Genomic DNA, 18,658 nt, shown 5'->3' on the forward strand with positions numbered 1-18,658 from the left:
CCGAGATGGTGTCGCTGCTGCCGCGCATCGAGCGGCTTTCGTCGCGGGTGGTGCGGGTGCTGGGCTGCAACCCGGGGCCCATGACTCTGCAGGGCACCAACACCTACCTGGTGGGCACCGGGCCCAGGTAACGACCCGGCTCGGGCTCGGGGGCGGGGGACGGGGCGGTGGCGGCCGCCGCCCCGGCCCCGGCCTTTTCCCCCGCCCCGCTTGGGGCCTGTGCGCCGCCTCCGCTCGAGAGGCGGCTACCGGGCTGTTACGAAATACCTTCATTCGGGTAAAAAAGAGGCGAAAGAATAAAAAAATCCAGCATTAGGTTTTCGGGACAGGTGCCCGGAGGCGGCTTGGGCAGGTGGGGTGCGGAGTCGCGGCCGGGCGACTGTTCAGCCGAGGCGGGGAACTGCGTGAGCGGAGCGGGTGGGTGCCCGCCTCAGGCCTCGCCGCGCCCCGGCGGTGCTGCACGGCAGCTCCTGCCACCGGTTTGGGAGCGGCAAATGTGTGGACTAAATTTATTATTTATCCCCCTTTGTAAATTGTTACGCCATGGGGGTAGACTATCATGGAGGGAAGAGGTGGTATCTGGAATATGGAGACATCCGTTATTACCACATTTCCACGCAATGTTGGGTTCTTTTTTGAACGTTATTGAACTGTCACATGAGCACTCTACATTATCTCACTGGGGTTTTTTTGCCTTTTTTTTTTTATTGTTGGTGTGTAGAAGAGTCCTTATTGACACTGGGGAGCCAGCTATTCCTGAATATATTGGCTGTTTAAAGCAGGCACTGTCAGAGTTCAACATCTCAATTCAAGAAATTTTAGTGACACACTGGCATCGTGATCATACTGGTGGAATACCTGATATCTGCAAAAACATCCCTAATGGTAGGCCAGAGATTTCAGATATTCTTGAATGTTAGATACGTGGCAAAAAACCCCTCTTACTGAGTGCTTCTGTGCAAATCAACTGGATTAATCTTCTGGAGTCTCCATATAAACTACATGTAATTTCGTGGTGCTGTTGCAGTGTGTAGAATGAGAGCAATGAATAATCTGAATATTGTAGTTGTAGTACTACAGTTTTTTGTCAAAACCTGTGCATACCATCACAGTAAATTTTTCTTAGGTGTGAATAATGAGAACCTAAATTACCATCAGCAGTTTTCATGATACGAAGAGATGTGAGAACAACTTGATACTCGTTCCTTTCTACATTGACTGTAATGACAAATTGACCGTTATTTTTGCTTGTATGAAAAAAATAACTTAATCTCTGAAAAAGAAACATGCATAACTTCGAGATTCCTTACAGCAGACCATTAGTAATTGCTGATAAATTCATTGGCCTCAAGATCATGAGGGGGAAGAGGGTAGGGCAGTCTGCAGTTAAATTCTGATGTAAAAATGTGTTTTTCATGTTGATAAACAGTAAGAGACATTTCTCCTTTAGTATGTGGGAAGAGAATAAGCAGTATGGATAATGCAGTGGTTCTTAGCATCATTGGACTTTGTCACAAGCTTTGTCACCGGCTTTATCAGATTTTGTAGAATTGCCAGGTGCTTATCTGCAAAGAAGCCTGGGCACTACTGAGGACAACATTGGTGTCTTTGTGAGGATTTTGGTCTTGTCAACCCATGAGCATGGTTGTAAAGACTAGCAAAGTATATAAATACCTTTCTGGGTTGTTATCCATAGCTGTTCCAGCCAAGTCATTCAAATAATGCATAGTTCACAATGATAGACGCTGAGGGAAGTTGCAGGTCAAAAAGCCTCGATCCAGTGTTAAGCAAATGTTAAATGGTGCTTCTGTGAATCATAACGCACAACATGAGCGTAGAAATCTCGGTGTTGTAGAAACTTGGGCGGGTTGGCTCTTGACGCGTCAAGAAGGAACATTTGTAAAATATAATAACTATTGAAATTTCTTTATTAATTTCACTTGTGCTTTTTTATCTTCAAAATTGCTGCTGGTACAGAGTACAGTATTCAGATTCAGTGGCTTTCCCTATTCAGTATTTGTGGCTCTGAAATAAGGTTGGTTTATAAACATAAAGCTGTACAGAAATTCCTGTTTCTGGTTTTGTATTCATATTGTGTAATAATTAATAGTATGTCTTCAAAACATAGCCTTTCTATGGAAATAGCTTTATTAGTGACAAATTCAAAATATCATTTTCTTTGCTTTCTTTAAATAGACTCTGAATATCGCATCAGTAAGCTTCCTCGTGTCCCTCACCATGAAGAAATAATAGAAGGAGGACATAAATACTTTTATCTTAAAGAGGGAGATGTGATACAGACAGAGGGAGCCACACTCAGGTGAACACCAATTTCTGCAAGTTTGCTGGATGACTTTATTCTTCAGAATTCTGACACACATATGTATCCTAAGTTCTAACGATTAGCAATCTATACATCTAATCTTGTCAACACTTACGTATGTAGATTTTGTATCATGATCCAGCAGGGTATGTTATATGAAGAAATTGTTTTTATGAATGAGGATTATCAGGAATTAGCCTTTGGTTTTTGGCCTCACCAGAGAAATTAAGAACATTTCCCTTAAAAAATACTTCCTTGGGGAAAATCAAATAGGATTTTACATACTTTCTCATCACTCTTAGATACATAGTTATTATTAGAATTGATACTTTTGGGGAAGTTCATGGTAGTCTGCAAGGATTATTTAGCATGCCTTTCTTTTTACTTTAAAAATATTTCCCAAGGAGACACTAAAACATTTAATAATTAAAATGTTAAATTTTAAACCTTTGACCTGCCAGGTTCTTGTAGGGTGTCAGTTTGAGAGGGCTTCTTTCCAGAGAGCATATTGCCTGTCTTGTTAGCATGAATGAGTCTGAAACAGAAAGCCACTCTGCCTCACACAAACACACACAATAAAAAGATCTGACCATTCTGTTTCCAGAGCTCTTTCATTAACAAGGCATTACTCTTCTCAGGACAAACTTGGCTTGTTTTCCTCAGTTTAGATGTGAATTATATCCCACTTATAGAATATGCCAGCTGGCTGATTGGAAGAAAAAATGTAAAAATAAAGGATATATTTGACCAAAAGCATTTTATTTTGTTAGTGTTAAAAAAAAAAAAAAACCAACAACAAACCCGAACATGGAGAGTATTATATTGAAGACCTATCACTACCCTAAGTGGTCCATGTTTGGACAAAATCAATTTAGAGATGGAAAACAACTTGTTAAATCCAAGTAAGGCAGGAGTGGCACACTTTGAAGTGTGGAGTAATGTGGCCAAACTTTATGCTTGGTTAAAAGCAGGTATTCTCACCTGGTTAATTCAGTAAGCACTTTAAGGATACTCTTAGATCCACCACTGGTTCCAAAATAGCAGTATCTGCATGTTAAAATTTAGTTAGCAACCTTCAAGTTTTCAAGGTGTGCCAGGCAATGTTGGGTTCTTTTTCCTTTGTTTTTCTATGTTAGTGCTTAAGCTTCCTGGTAAAGTTTCATCAGGAACTGGAGGATACCACTTCCTACAAAGGCAAGATGCAACCCATCAACTTGATTTTTATTTTGCCTCTGCAGGGCAATGGCTCACCTGCTTTCTGCTGAACTCAGTATTCAGTAAGACCTGGAAGTCATTGCATCGGATGGTGCTGTGCTTCTGGCCTCCCAGCCCTCCACTGACCTGGCTGGGTGCTGTTTTAACATTGGCCTATACTCCATGCTTGGCACCAGCTCTGTCAGTTCCTGATCACGGCTGTGATGCATCTGCCATTAACAAGAAGATTCTGATGAATTTCAGCAGTGATGCTGGTCTGAGTTGTGTACTTTCAGTTTGAATCAGCCTCAGCATGAAGCCTTCTGCTTTTCCAAAAATGTTGTGAAAGGACACTGCAGTGCAGCTCCTTAGTAGCTCAGGTTACTATATACATATCAACTGTCTGTTCACCTTTTGCTGCATTCTAATGCAGTACTCATTCATGCTGTGGGGTCCTAAATCCTTACCATTCAGGTGTTTAATGACCTGCACATAGAACAGCTGGAAGACCATGATTCCTTATTATATTTGACAGCTCCGCTCCACTGTGTCATGGGGCTTTCAGGGAAAAATAAATTTTGGGAAACAGAACTTTATCTGGGTTGGGTCCAGAAGTTTATAGTTAATTTCTAAAAGAATCGGTAACATCATCCTTACCCTCTTTTGCTAAGTGCAAGGTGTATGTCAAGAACTTCACACATTTCAATCTGGAAATAACATGTCGATTTTTCTTTTCTAAAGCTTCAGAGTAAAGCGCTCTATAACACAACTTCTACATGACTAGCCAGCTCCCTTAGTGCACTTTTATTATGATGTGTCACGTTAAGTAAAAGCATGTTAGAGGTGATGATCTGTGTTCTCTGCATGGTATAAGAAAATGGACTGGGATTAGATGAAGCGATTACTTCATTTTACATTGACATTACATTACTTTCATTTACATTGACATTTCAGCCTTTTTTGGTCTATTTTTTTCTGGTTCTTGTTGTGGGGTACTTTGTAAGTGTATGATTTTATCATCATTTGTTTCTAGCTTCTGAAAATGAAGCATATATGCTATATGAAAAACTTAAGCTTTTTTGTTGTTGTTCTTTAAACAGAGTTTTATATACGCCTGGACACACTGATGATCATATGGTTTTACATCTAGAAGAAGAAAATGCTGTATTTTCCGGTGACTGTATTTTAGGGGAAGGGACAACGGTAATTGAAGACCTGTATGATTACATGAAAACTTTGAAAAGGTTGTTAGAAATGAAACTAGATTTAATATATCCAGGTAAGTGGTTCTATTTTTAACTGCTGTGTTTTACTATATAATTTTTAAATATCTCCTCTAAGAATTTGAGAACTCTTATTACAATCAAACACCATTACTAATGTAACAATTCAAGTCCACTACTTAATATATGTCCAGTGTTAAGCTAAGATGACTTTATGGCATGGTGGTTTGCAAGACTTAACAATTTTTCAGTGATAGATACCTTTGCTTCCTGACATTTCTTCATTCTAGAGTGAATCTTGTGCTTCTGTGCCCAAAGCCTACAGAGGCCAGAATCTTTCACTGTTGAAATCATACAGCAAATTTAGTTTTCTAATACTACTCTATCCATGCACCTTAATGTTACCTTGGAAGAGAAAATGATAGTTGTTCTTTTGGTCCTTTGCATCCCCGCATACACTGCCAATGTGAGTAACCTAGTAATGTTTTTTGAGAGAGATGTCTGTCCTTTGCAGCACAGATTAATCACAAATTTGTCTTTGAAAGCTGCAGAACTGTCACATGGTTCTCTTAGTTAATGACTTAGCTTAAATTTGAACAAGAGCCAAGAGGCCAAACATCATGTTCTAAAAATAAGTTGCCGATTCATTCAGTCTATGACTTTGCTTTAATTTTTTTCCTCTATCTCCCCCAAACCTTAGGAATACATTTATTTTTCATATAAACCACGTGTCTATTTGACAAGACTGGATTTTAAGAATTTGTTATGTAACTAAGGTTTAAGCTTCTAATTTGCTTTTCTGACTTTTTCTGTTCCATTTTCTTTAACTTGCCATTCTGAGCAACTGTGTCTTCAGTCTCTAGTTCTGCCTTCCTCCATTAACCATCTGTGTTTACCCAACATAACCAAATCTCTTTTGTATTCATTCTTAAAATATGCTTCTTTTGAAGTAGATGTTCTTTAAGGGCTTTAAGATCTAAGCATAAAAATGCTATTTAAGAAAAATATCATTATAGATATTCTATGGATGTGGAGGCTGACATAGACAGAAATAGTGACTTGCTCATAGTTAGTGACTTAACTACTGGTGAAAAATAAGAGTATTTTAGCTTCCAGAATCTCAACCTATTGATCAATCGAATGTTCTACTTTCTTTCTTAAATACCTACAAAACACAATCTGTTCCTCTAATTGAATTTCTGCCTTGCAAAACCCCATATATAACAAATTCTATTGGGTTTATCAGTTTAATCTGTTGTATTTCACTGTCTCTTTAATCATTATTTATCTGGATTACACGTTCACCAAGGTTGAATATTTGTCCTATTTATCTGTAACTGTTTGCTACACTGTTGTAAGTATGTTCATGCTGTACTTGCAATTAGGAAGCCAGTCAGGTATTATGTATTTTCAGTGATGAGTAGGTAAGTATCGAGATGGTTTGGAACTAACTAACTTTTTTTATCCATGTATCACAAAATGTATGTGCAATTGTGTAAAAGATAACTATTGCCCAATCAGAACAGTTGTTTATACTATTGGTGTGTACTACAGTAAAATGGTAACTATAGCAGAAGGTAGTTTGCTTTACCAATACATTCTATATAAGCTCAGTACTTTCACTTTATTGCAGTTATAGGTCTTCATAATTCTTGAATTGTTTCTCTGTTCCCCATCCATGCTTTATCACTCATGTTGCAGCCTGAGAATTAGATGTAGGGGAGCATGAATTTTTTTAACAAGCTGACTGCTGGCTAGGTGTGAGTAGCTGAATTCTGCCAATCCTTCCCCTTCCATGTTTCTTTTTTAATTTAATGTGGAAATTACTTCAGGCAGAATATTCATGACAGTCTATTTACAGCCAACATTTGATGAGAATCCTTGGGACCAGAAAAGGGCGTTTTAGTCAGCAGAGGGCTCCCTATCCTGTAATAATAAACAATGTTCCTTGATAATATAGAGAAAAATGGTACTGGAGTTAGCAATCTGTGCAAGATTTCATGAGCCAATTATTTTCTTCAATTTTATCCTTTGTGCTTTAATTTACTGTAAAGTAAGAGAATCTATATTACTTCACAGGGTATTATGAGAATAAAAACTTACTGTTTCTGATCATGTGGGCTGTACGGAGGTCTGCAATAATATGAAGCTGTCTGATATAAAGCCTGAATTATTGGAAAGATGTTCATATTTTGAGAGATCTATTTCACATGCTCAGAAACAGTTTACATTTATACAGATACTAATTTATTTATTGGTGAAGTTAACTGTGTTGCTGAAAATTTATGGATGGGAAAATCCCTGAAAAATTATGGGTGGGAAAGATTCACATTTGGATTTAGTTCAAGCTTTCTAATATCATTTTAATGTATGTATATGCATACACAATGGCTATGGATCAGATGATGTAATGGATATGAAATGCCTTTAACTTTGCAAAATGTGAGTTCCATTCCAGGTACTGACATTGGTCTTGTAGTCCAAGTCAATTAAATCACTTGGAAGAGCAGGGACTGGTTCTAAGACTGCCTTGTGACTCCATGTGCAGGCCTTAATTTTGAATACTTTAATGTGACTTCTGTCATTAGAGAATGCAAGAGAATGGACAATTACTATTACAGTCTCTGCTTTGTATACCTTAATGTGTTTTTTCTAAATTTAAACTTTTGTGTCTATAAATGGTAACATATTTACTAGAGATACTGTTACACTTGTAATTTATTTTGTAAAGAACAATAGCTTCTGATTAAATATGTTTGAAATCATTAAATATATATGTGCATATGATAGTATAGTTTTACATTTACATGTTACATATCATTTATAATACTATCTTTACACAAGGTAAGCTTCAACGTTTATTTAGTAATCTCAAATCTGCTGAAGTGAGTGTATAAATTGAGATATGCATAAATATTTTGACTTGCTGAAGGAGAGATTCCTTTTACACTTCTTTATTTCACAGATATTCAAAACATGAAAAATTAGGTGCTCTTTTTCTGTAAGCTGCCTGTCCTCAGGCAAAAGAAGCTCTAATTTAAAAAGTATTAAAACTAACAATGCATTTAGTCAGTTAACCCAAAAGTACAAGTAAAGAATATGATGATTTTTTTAAAGTAGTCAGAGAATCTCAAAAGATATGGTCTGATTTGGATGATACCCAATAACTTCTAAAAGAAAGCTATTTTTTTATAGTAGTTTCTGTTCTACTTATTTTATAAATTACTCAGAGTTCAGACTGGCAGAGCTGGAAGTTGCTGCTGCTACTTCAGGTGAGGTATACAGGCAAAGAAAGAGGTAATCTTGCTATAAAAAGCATGTGATGAATATTCATGCAAGTAAATTTCTCTATAGGTAAAACATAAGGTTTCATTTCTGTGCATGTAACTCTCATGTCTGAAAAATATTTTCATTTCGTCTGTCATTTTAGCGTATCGTGAAGCAGTATTTGATTTTTCCACAAAGGTTAGTGCTGTACCAATTAAGCGTGTTTCTAATTTGTTTCAAAGACCTTTCAGTAAGTTGAACATTTCTCAACTGCCACGATAAGTCCAGGAAAAAAATGTGTGTTTTGTTTATTAACCAGCCAGACATAAAATGATCCACGTATAACTTTCCTTGTGCATTGCTTACTCCTGCCCTGACATGTTCAGATTGGCTCACTGATTTGTCTTCCATTATTTTTTTTTGATCATGCTTATGAAAGTACATTCTTAAGGAAATAAAGTACAGTGTGTGAGTCAGTTTCGAAGATCTGTCCTGAAAATTTAGCTGTCACAATTAAAGATGTTACTTTTCTCGCCTCTGTGGTTGCTAGATAACCCCGCAACAGGACAGTAGTACATGAGTCCTTTGCCTCAGCCACTTCTCTTCAAACACCAATGTCAGTTTAAACCATCAGTATAAATTTGGGGAGAGTGAGACAGGCAGACAGAGATAATATAATAATCTGAATCTCATCTTTCAAATTTGTTCAGCAGTGAACTCCTTTCCTTTTTCTTTTTTTTTTAAATAGCCTAAAGTACTTTCCTTGCTTTCCTTATTCCACCTGAAGTATTCCCTTTCCCTGTTCAGACTTTTCAGATCCTAATTCTTCCTTTCTAACTTAATGCTTTTCAATTGCAGGCTGTGATGCAGACATTCAAACTTAATTTTGACCTATTTATATGCAAAAAAACCCCCACAACCAAAACCCAAAAAACATGCAATTTAACATTAAGGATACACTGACAGGGTGGTACCTACAGATGCTGCTCCCCTCTTACGACTTTTAAGTCTACCAGAGTTTACATAAGAATAATTCAATTACTCAGTAGCATACTTAATTCCGAATTTAAGTAATAGCGCTGTGGTACATGTGTTTTGATTTAGGTCATGGCCCAGTGGTACGTGATGCAAATGCTAGAATCCAAGGCTACATTTCTCATCGAATGGCACGTGAACAGCAAATTCTAAATGTTTTCCAGAAGAATGCTGGAAAATCATATACATCCTCGGAGCTTGTAAAGATAGTATACAAGGTAATTGTTGATTAAAAGTGTTTAGATCAAATGAAAGAACATGGAGGTTATGTTCATAAAATTGTAACAGTTTAAGTATTTGAGTGAAGACCATGGTGGCTTTTTAAAAGAGAAAAGAAAAAAAAAATCTCTGCTTGTTCAGAATTCATATATGACTGGGCATTTAAATTGTATTGTTTGAGCACTTCACTGGAGTGGGGCCCAGATGATTCTTATGAACTTCTTACTTCACTATCTAGATGGTCCTAAGCACAGTTTCGTAGGACCAAGCAAAAATAAAGTTGTAGTGCTTGGTTCTAAGTGAAAAGTATGAGATGACTGTTAATTGTTGATTTGACAAAGTGTGTTTGGAGTCTCCTGAAAGATTGGTTAAAACTTCTAGTTCCTGATTTCATCAGTCTGCAGGAGGGTGCAAGTGAACTGGAATTTCACAAAGGTGGATATTGCGCTCAGAAGTTGGGAAGCTTGCATGCATAAGGGTACTTTTTCGCTACTTCATCCTTCTTTATGTAACCTCAGTAATTTGTACATGTGGTATGGGGGTTACCCCTCCTAGCAAGTAGAACTGAAAGAGATACAGCATGTGCTTCAGAGGAAGATGTCAAAGTTGCCAGTGGCTGTGGTTTGTGAACAGGTCTGTAACATCTTCAGAACTCATTTTTCATGGTTCTGCTGATCCGCAGTTTCCAAAACAATGACTACGTCACACTGAACATTTTGGAGTGCTGATGTACCATTACCTGTTGCTGTTTAGCTCCTGCAGTTTTCCTTCCTGAACAATTAAAATTTTTAAGTATACTGCCATTCACATGCTTCTGTAAATCACAAACCACTTGTCCTGTCACTATATGATAAGAATTTTTTCCATACTACTAAAGCTTTCATATTAAAAAAAAAGTGTAATTTTTCAAAACTTTTTAAAGATTCACAATTTATTGAGCTAGTTTTCTAGTGAATTTTCCTGCCAGACTCATGTTTTTTGGAGAACTTTTTAATTTTCAAAAAGAAGGCTTTACTTTTAGGATGATAGAGCTGGAGAGGGGGATTTTGAGAATTTTTACTGGGTTTTTACCTAATGAGCATTGGAAAATTTTAAGAGACCGGTTGTCCTCCTGAAGCTGTTGTATTTTTAAATTGTTTATTCATTTACAGAGTCTAATTGTTAAAGGACATTTAAACCCATGCAAATATTGTCATGGAATAGAAGTGATAGGTATCTGTGGAGAAATGCATCTTTAAATTTGTCTTTAAAAATGCTCAGCTACACTGACAACCCAGTGCAGACCAAGCTCAGAAGAGCACAGTCTTGTGCTCTTCTTAGTGTTGGCCAAAGTTTGCATAATACAAATGGTTAATGCAAAAAATTAGCAAAGTAAACAAAAATGTGTTATTAGGCTACTAGTTTAACTGGTGTAAAATTGATTTACTCATTTCAGTTTGTTGTCGTTATATAACTAACTGAATGTTCAGCGTGGCAATTCAGAAGAGGCAAATCTATGTTAATAAACCACGAGTTCCGTATATTGAAAAAATAATTGGCAGATATTTAAACAAATACAAATGCATATTTGTGTTCCCATTAGGAGATTCCTGAAAATTTACTTCTAGCAGCAGAACATAACCTCATAGTCCACTTGAAGAAGTTGGAAAAAGAAGGAAAAGTGTGTAAGTTGTGGAAGGAGGGTAATTTTCATTTTGATTTTCTATGTACTGTTTCTCATTATATTTTAGTGCATTGTTTCCTGGGGGGGGGGGAACCCAAGCCTGCAATTAGTTGCAGTAGTTGTCCTTCAGACAATTTGAAGTAGGATTATATACAAAAAGCCTATGGTTATACAGTATTTCCAAACTTTTAGAAAATACTTTATAAAGTATTTGTGACATGCTTAGAGCACAAATTGCTGCAATGCATATACCTTTAAATTTTGATTTAAAACATACCATGGAATACATTCTTAATGGTAGCATTTATGCCTTTGTGTATTTTCTGAAATTCATACCTAAATATGCATGTACATAGCATTTTATGGGATTACATTTTACATTTATGCCTTTCCCAAATGCATATTATTGTATATATGTATTCTAGAGATGGTTAAAATCATGCAGTGTAAATTTTTACAATTTCTGATTAGTACAGTACTTAAGTAGAGCAACTATATTTAGTTTACTGTTTTTACATTTTGCCTTTACTTTTAGTGAACAAAGTGAAGTATTCGATTTCTGTAATGGCACGTGAATTTAGAAATGTTATTCAGCCAGAAGCTAAGGAAAATATTTCTTTCTGTACAGTACATAACTGCACCCAGAACTGACTACTTACAAGTAAAAAATTACACAAAGATACATAAAAATCTGTTTCAGATTTTCAGCATTTACCAACCTGAATAACAACATGAAATTAGTTTATTTTTTCCAACTTAGACCGTCGTTTATTTTAATGATAAATCAGCTACTAGGTACTAATTGTTTGAACAATTGAGACTTAATTTTTGTAATAATAATGACCTGCTTTTTATTCAAAGAAAATAGACTAGTCATTAGATACAGTCATTACTAAAGTTCAGAAAATTATGTCTTCAAGTATATTTTGTACAGAAAGCCATGGAAGCTTACCAGCATGATACTTACCGCACCAGCTTTTAAATGTGATCTCAATTCTTTGTTATTAACACACATTATTGACCTACACATTTCTCCAGTTTGGCTTCACAAGATACCTCAGGGGTATCAGATGCTGTTGACTATTTATCCCTTCCCATCACTGCCAAAGTAGCTCAAGCAACAGCATTTTCTGTTTAGATGAAGTAGTGGATAAATTAACTTTCTCTTTAAAGGTAGACTTGCAGTCTTCCGTACAAAAGACTGTGTATGCATCTTAAATGTCCAGAAATTAATTTGCCTGAGTGAGCTAGTGACTTTCATCTCTTACGCCAGGTTTTTTGGGGGGTTGGGGTTTGTTGTGGTTTTTTTTTCCCCAAAACACCTGTTTCATGCTTACTGGACAAAAATAGCTTTGCTGTCATCAGAAATCTCCTTTGAATTTCGAAGAGACAGCAGATTCAGATATCTATTCACAAAGTAGCAACTGCTTGAAATTATTAGAAAGTTTAAATAACTAGGGGATATACTAATCAGAAGAATTGTTGTGACTCTTCTACTCCAGTTGGAGGTCCTTGATTCATTCAGCTGTGTGCTCCTGCTTTCCATGAAGTACAGGAAGTGCCCTTTCAAGGGTTTTGTTTTGCTTTGGTTTTTAATCTTCAATTTGTGCTCACAGAGAAGGAGGAAAGCAATCTCATCAGAACACTTGGGGTTTTTCTGTGGTGATCTCTGCAGTGTGGAAACAGTTGTTAAATTTTTAAATACAAGTTTAGACCCAGACCTATGATAAACACTTAATATCATGTAACCTTTGTCAGTTTTTCAGTTCAAATTAAGGACATCTGTTAAGGAAAATTGATTCTGTTGGTTCTGAGCATGTAGCATACAAATGCTTGTGTACTCATGTTACTTGTTTGTTTGGTTTTGGTATGATGTCCTTTCCACAGTATTTTAAGTTTTGTTCTCATTATGGGAGACTTGAGTTGCAGTCTTAAGGGTTTCTGCTTAATTTTCACAGAATATTTTTCCAAAGAAACGTTGTCAGTATCAGGAATGAATGTGAGAGGCATATTACAATGTTATGAGAGAGCTACTCCATGCAAATTATGGCCATATCCTGTCTGCTGCAGTCATTAATTCACCACTTCATTCTAGGAATTGCAGTTTATGTTGGTGCATAACTTTTATAACTTCAATTAGGAGTGATACTGCCTTTACAGATTTGCTTTTCTCACTTAAAACAGAAAAATGTCTTGTGTATAGGAGCATGGCACAATATGCGCATGTTTGGGTGTAAGTATCTTGGTCATTGTTTCCCATTTTTAAAACACAGCTGATGAAGAGATAAAAATAATTTGACTGTTCTTAATTTAGCAGCACAGATTTTTCTTCTCTAAAGTTCATAAATTTCAGAAAATGCAACAAGTGCTCTGCTACCTCAAATTTCTTAATATCTAGAAATTTTAATATTCTGAACTTTAAATAACTGTGGGATTATTAAACCCTTTTTTATTAATAATTCTTTATATTGCTAGGTTACATTGTGAAACAGTTAATATTTATCACCTTCCACTAAAACTCAACACTGGCCTGAAGGAAACTATTGCAATAGTTTTAAGAAAAAATTACATGTACAGACATACATATGCATGTACAGGTTAAGTTTGAGATAGTCTAATGTTTGTGTATGGCATCTAAGTGTCTGTTTGTGATTAATTTCGTCTTTTTTTCTTAATAGTACATGAGGTGTCTCCCAACTTCAGATGGAGAAACAATTTATAAGCTATGCAAGATTACTCAAGAGTATTTTTAATCTGCACAGTTGCTGCATGAAAAAATATGATGACCTCAGATGATACATAAAATAAAAACTAATTCTTACTTTTTTTTTTAAAAAAAAGGCAGTAACACAATTTTAAGGCAATGTTACAGTCAGTTAAATAATGTTTTTCATACTCTACTTTATGGGAATTTTAAAAACAACCTGATAGGTACTGAGTTAATAAAATGGAATGAATGTGAAGAACTGAATGTTACCTCTGCTATAAAATGCCCAGCTTTATCATCAGTGGCAGAAGACAAATAGCAAGGTCTGATAAACTTAATATTACAATATTATAAAGCAATATTATAAACTTAATAAATGAGCTATATAAAAAAACTCTAGTAAAAAGAATAGATGTTATTCTAAACCTGTTTTCATTTGCTTGTGCTTTTAAAAAAGTGATTTTCTAGTAAGTTATCTTTTGTTAACAAGTTATTTTTGTTAACAGATGTAAATATTGGGGTTTATAGTCCTTTTTTAATTTAGCTGCCTGTGCACATCTTGCCTGTGCACATATGGTTGGACTTGATGATCTTAAAGGTCTTTTCCAACCTAAATGATTCTACAATTTTATCATTCTATCTTTGCTGGTTGCTTGTTGCAATAGGTTTTAACAAACGCTGAAAGTAATTCCAGACTTCTCTGTTTTCTGGTGGAAACACCATTTCTAAGGAATTCATTCAAAGGATTCATAAATTTTAACTAATCAATGTCAAAAAATGCACGGAGTTGGAGCAGACTCTTAAATTCTTTATCTTCTAAGATTCTGCAAGAATGTGATTTAAAAGCTGTGTAAATTGAGATATGTATTGTATACCATATGAAGTTAAGTTTGTCACTTTATAACTAACAAGCTTCAAGTTTTGCTGTTAAATCGATTTAAACTACAGATATTTTAACTAAAGGTTGTATTTGGTTGTAAGATACTGTGTAGTGTATTAAAATACAATGTTTGAGGATTAAACTGCAAGTTTAAACTTTCAGAATAGTGTATAAATATTTGCATTAGTTTGTGTATTCAAAGCGTGTGAAGTTTTTGACAGATACACTTCTTTTAATGCTGGCTTAACCTTGAAAAAAAAAATCAGATATGAGATGTTTGAAAGTACCAAAGACAAATATATGTCCTTGAAAATCCTTGGAAACCTTTCAGCATTCAGTTCTATACCTTCATTTGTGAAACATGCATATGTTTGGGTATTTAAGGCATATTTTAATAATTACCATTATTTTATGAAGTTGATGGCATTTGTTCTCATCAGCTGAGCCAAATCCAGTACAAAAATACTCCCAGGAACAGCAATCCAGAACTGAAATCATATTCTAAAGTAGTAACCAGACCCCCGAAGAGGGGAAATAATAACTTCCTGCTCTATAAAATCAGAAAATGAGCTCTATAAAATTTGCAAACTTCACTGATCTTGGGTTTTGGCCTCATCATGACTCTTGGTAACTTAAAACTTTCTGTGCAGTGCCATTTTGGGGTCTTTTTCAGGTCTCCTAGTTTTTCTTCCTTTTATATTTTCTGTTTACTTGCACTTTCCATTTCAGCCACTTTTTTTCCCCTCCTCCCACAAACCATATTTTTTCAATTCCTTTTGGATTCTTTGTCTCTTCATAATTACTCAGAAGCTTTTACATGGACTTCTTGTCATTAGTAATTACTGTTTTCCTGTAGCTATTTCATGAATTTATAGTTACCTTTTCCATTGTTAGAAATAAAAAGGTAATTACCGCTGTTTTCTTTTTAAAAAAATTAATTCACAATTCACATGCTCCGAATGATGTCATTTTGCTTCAGGAAAACAGAAGGATCAATGAAATGGCACAGTTTTCTGTCATGAGGTCTGAGAACCTAAGCCAGCAGGAAACTGGTATGAAGAGGTCATGTCTTATTACCTTTCTGAGCTTAAGAAGAACTCTACTGGCAGGCAAAATGTCAGTGAACCATATTATTCCAGTTTATTATACTTCATTTTTAAATACATGGAAATGGCTTTAGAATTCAGTTAAAGTATGGTTGGAACTTGCAGGCAGTGAAGAAAGCGAGAGGATACAAATCGGAGAATTCCGTGTTCTGTGCTGTGCTGCAGCAAACGCCTGACATTCTCAAAGAATGAGGGAAATTGCAGCTTAACCAGACTTGTCACTAATTATCATATATGGTGTCTCTAAAATACTAAAAGCAGAGATTGCACTGTTCCTAAGATGTATATACAATAAGGGTTACTTATATCGGCTATGACATGTTGGAAAAGTCTTAAGACTCCTTGTTGATTATGAGATCATAAGTCAGGGGTGTTTGTTTATTTAAAAATAGAATGGTAATGTAAGCTATATGCCACATATGTATAAAAATGGGGATTAGCCTATTTACATCCCTTGTATTGAATACATTCATCTGTGCAGAATGCATTAAAAGTTAAGAATAAAACAGGAGAAGGGGCAATTTCTGTCTCATCAAGCTAGAAGGGCAAATGTCATTCGAGGTATTCACTTTCTCAACGGCCAGGGACGGAAACTGGAAGAAGCACAAATTGCGTTTCCAGCCTTCCTGCCAGCTAATTTTAAGATCCTGTCCTGAGAGGCAGCATCACTTATTAGGTTTAAGACCTAGGAAAGAAGTTTGATGGTAGTTATAACCTTTTTGGGGTTTTCTATTCTGTGTCTTGCTAACTTGCTTATTTACATTTTGTTTAAAATGTCATTCTTGGTTATATTGAAGCATGTTCGATGACGAGTGAATTCAGGAAACGTCCCCAAATCGGAAGGGCATTGTTCTGTTTGTGTCTGTTACTGTGAATGCAGTAACACGCTTACTACCACACCCTCCACAGTCTTGCCACCTGGAACCGTGTATTGGGTTTGCGTGGCAAGGTTTTGGTAGCAGGGGGGCTACAGGGGTGGCTTCTGTGAGAAGATGCTAGAAGCTTCCCCCATTTCAGACTGTTAGTAGCTTCCTTCCTAAATGATGTGATCATTTTGAGGCCTAGTATTTCAAAATACGGACATCTGGGAAGAAACCTGACAAATATAGACCAGCAACCCACTGGCAAGAAGCAGGCTGAGGGCTGACAGTCTCAGGTGTTTTAGATCATCCCACTTTGCCTAAGGAGCCATAAGAAACATCATGTAGCGGAAGAGGGAACGCCAATAAAAGGAAGGTGTGGAAACTGTTCAGAAGAGGTAACAGGTTGCCTTGTTTTCCGTTTCAGCATAATAGTGCACACTATATCAGGATAACCACAAAAACAAGTTGAGAGCAAGGAGCTCTGTGCCTGTATGAGAGGACTTCTAGCTAGATGCTCGAGGCACTTGCTGATTACAGCTTGAGAAAAGGGTGTCTTGTCCCAGTAAAGTCCTGTTTGTTATGTTCGGTGGAGATGAGATGACCTGGTTTCTTTTAAGGCTGAGGGGAGAAATAGATGCAAGACTACACTGCAAAAAGGATTCTGATTTTTATCCCAACCCAATGTACTTCATAGGTGCAGTATCTTACATCCGTGACTACATGGTATGCAGGCAGGGATATACTTTCACATTGTTATTGTTGAAATAATGTTGTTCTTACTTCAGAGTTAAAAAATACTGGTGTGTCTGGGGGATGAAAAGATTTCTTTGGGACTGAAATATGACTGCTTGTTCTGTTTAAACTTTTGTATTTAAAACAGAAAAACCTCCAACTGTGAATGGAAAAATTTCTGTAGCCTTTTCTGTATTTTTAAGTACCCCAGATCATCTCCAGATACCAAGTATCCCTGTCTCCTGATTTAATAAATTCATACAAAGGCTCTGACCATCTTCACAGCTGATGAAGGCGTTTCACCATTGAAAAACCTGGTCATACACTAACCAGCCTGCTCCATGAGTCACTCACTGCTCCATGTAGTAGGGAGAAACCAACCTCTTAAAAACAGTTCAGACAGTGTGTTTGGTGCACACTCACCATTCTGGCAGGGCAAAGCCGTACCAAATAGTTGCATCTTAACCTCTTACCCTGCATTTGTTAGCTGCTGGCAGCAAAAGCCGTTCTGACAATGCTAAACTTCAGCCATAAATTACTCCTTTTCTTGATCTTTCTTCTCCATATATCCATTGGGACTATCTGTCAGCCAGAAGCTTTAATAAATAAAAGTATCATGAATTTCGAGGGGTTTGTAGGACAGCTCAGTTCGGCCCGGATGTTTTCTGCATCAGTGCTGATTTCTCAGACCTCTTCATTCATCCGTTTTAACCTGGCAACAGCCTTCTGTGACTGGGTTGGTTTTTTAACCCACACCTAGCCTCCCGTTTAATGTCTCTTCTGTGCTTCGCGGTTAGCTTTCTTCCCTTCGCTTTCTTGTCGTTGGATTCCTTGTTACTGTTACTTGGGCAGCCTATGTTATTTCTGGCTACACAGCACAGTGTAAGCAGACGGGATGGCAGGAGCCCGCTGCCAGCGCAGGGAAAGCCGTACCTTGCGGCTGCGCCTCAGCCGTAAGGAACCCGCTGGGCGCGGCTGCCCGATGGCGTCCTTCGGGTGCCCAGCTTCCAGTTGGCGGGGGGCTGACGGCAACACAACGCAGCCGGAGCCCTAGGGGGAGGAGAAGGAAATCGAAGGTGAACCTGGATGGCGGGGGGTGCCGGGGAGCGGAGTCTGACCGGCTCTGCGGGCACACACCGCAGCGGGGGCAGTCCGCTCTGACCGGCCGCTGCCCGGGAGGGCGCGGGTCCCGCTTGTCCCGCAGCGCGGCCGCCTCCGCCGCGACCCTGGCGGGACCCACGGCCACTTTCTGCCGCCGCTGCCCCGGTGGGAGAGAGGAGCTGAGCAGGTGCCCAGCGCGGGCCCGGGGCTACCGCCAGCGAGTAGCCAGCCGGCTCTGCCGGGCACGCAGCACCGCTGCCTGAGGCCAGGCGGCACAGCTCAGCTCCGCTGCCCGCCCCGGGGCGGCCTCCCGCGAGCGGGGAGGCGCCAGGCGCGCCGCCGTTG

General features: G+C 37.7%; 1 protein-coding gene across 4 annotated transcripts; it reads left to right on the plus strand.

Moving 5' to 3' along the window:
• On the plus strand, positions 1-15,833 carry LACTB2 (lactamase beta 2). Of its 4 annotated transcripts, XM_059815327.1 has the most exons (8): positions 1-127; positions 722-885; positions 2,197-2,320; positions 4,618-4,796; positions 9,112-9,260; positions 10,844-10,921; positions 13,603-13,670; positions 14,599-14,611. In XM_059815327.1, exons 1-8 carry the CDS (start codon positions 6-8, stop codon positions 14,609-14,611), a joined length of 897 nt encoding a protein of 298 aa, XP_059671310.1. In that variant the 5' UTR covers positions 1-5. The 4 variants fall into 4 exon arrangements, with proteins under 4 accessions (XP_059671310.1, XP_059671311.1, XP_059671308.1 ...); XM_059815328.1 differs by having other exon boundaries at positions 10,844-10,925; positions 13,603-15,833; XM_059815325.1 differs by having other exon boundaries at positions 13,603-15,833.
• Positions 15,834-18,658: the final 2,825 nt, after the last annotated feature.

Source organism: Gavia stellata, chromosome 3, assembly GCF_030936135.1.
Source record: "Gavia stellata isolate bGavSte3 chromosome 3, bGavSte3.hap2, whole genome shotgun sequence".
In the NCBI taxonomy this organism is placed as follows: domain Eukaryota; kingdom Metazoa; phylum Chordata; class Aves; order Gaviiformes; family Gaviidae; genus Gavia; species Gavia stellata.

What these genes read in the sequence shown, in the direction of transcription:
- LACTB2 (XM_059815324.1), top strand. Translation starts at nt 6, where the DNA reads ATGGTGTCGCTGCTGCCGCGCATCGAGCGGCTTTCGTCGCGGGTGGTG. An exon ending in CTGGTGGGCACCGGGCCCAG is followed by an intron (nt 128 to 721) that starts GTAACGACCCGG and finishes GTTGGTGTGTAG; the next exon opens with AAGAGTCCTTATTGACACTG. An exon ending in ACAGAGGGAGCCACACTCAG is followed by an intron (nt 2,321 to 4,617) that starts GTGAACACCAAT and finishes TTCTTTAAACAG; the next exon opens with AGTTTTATATACGCCTGGAC.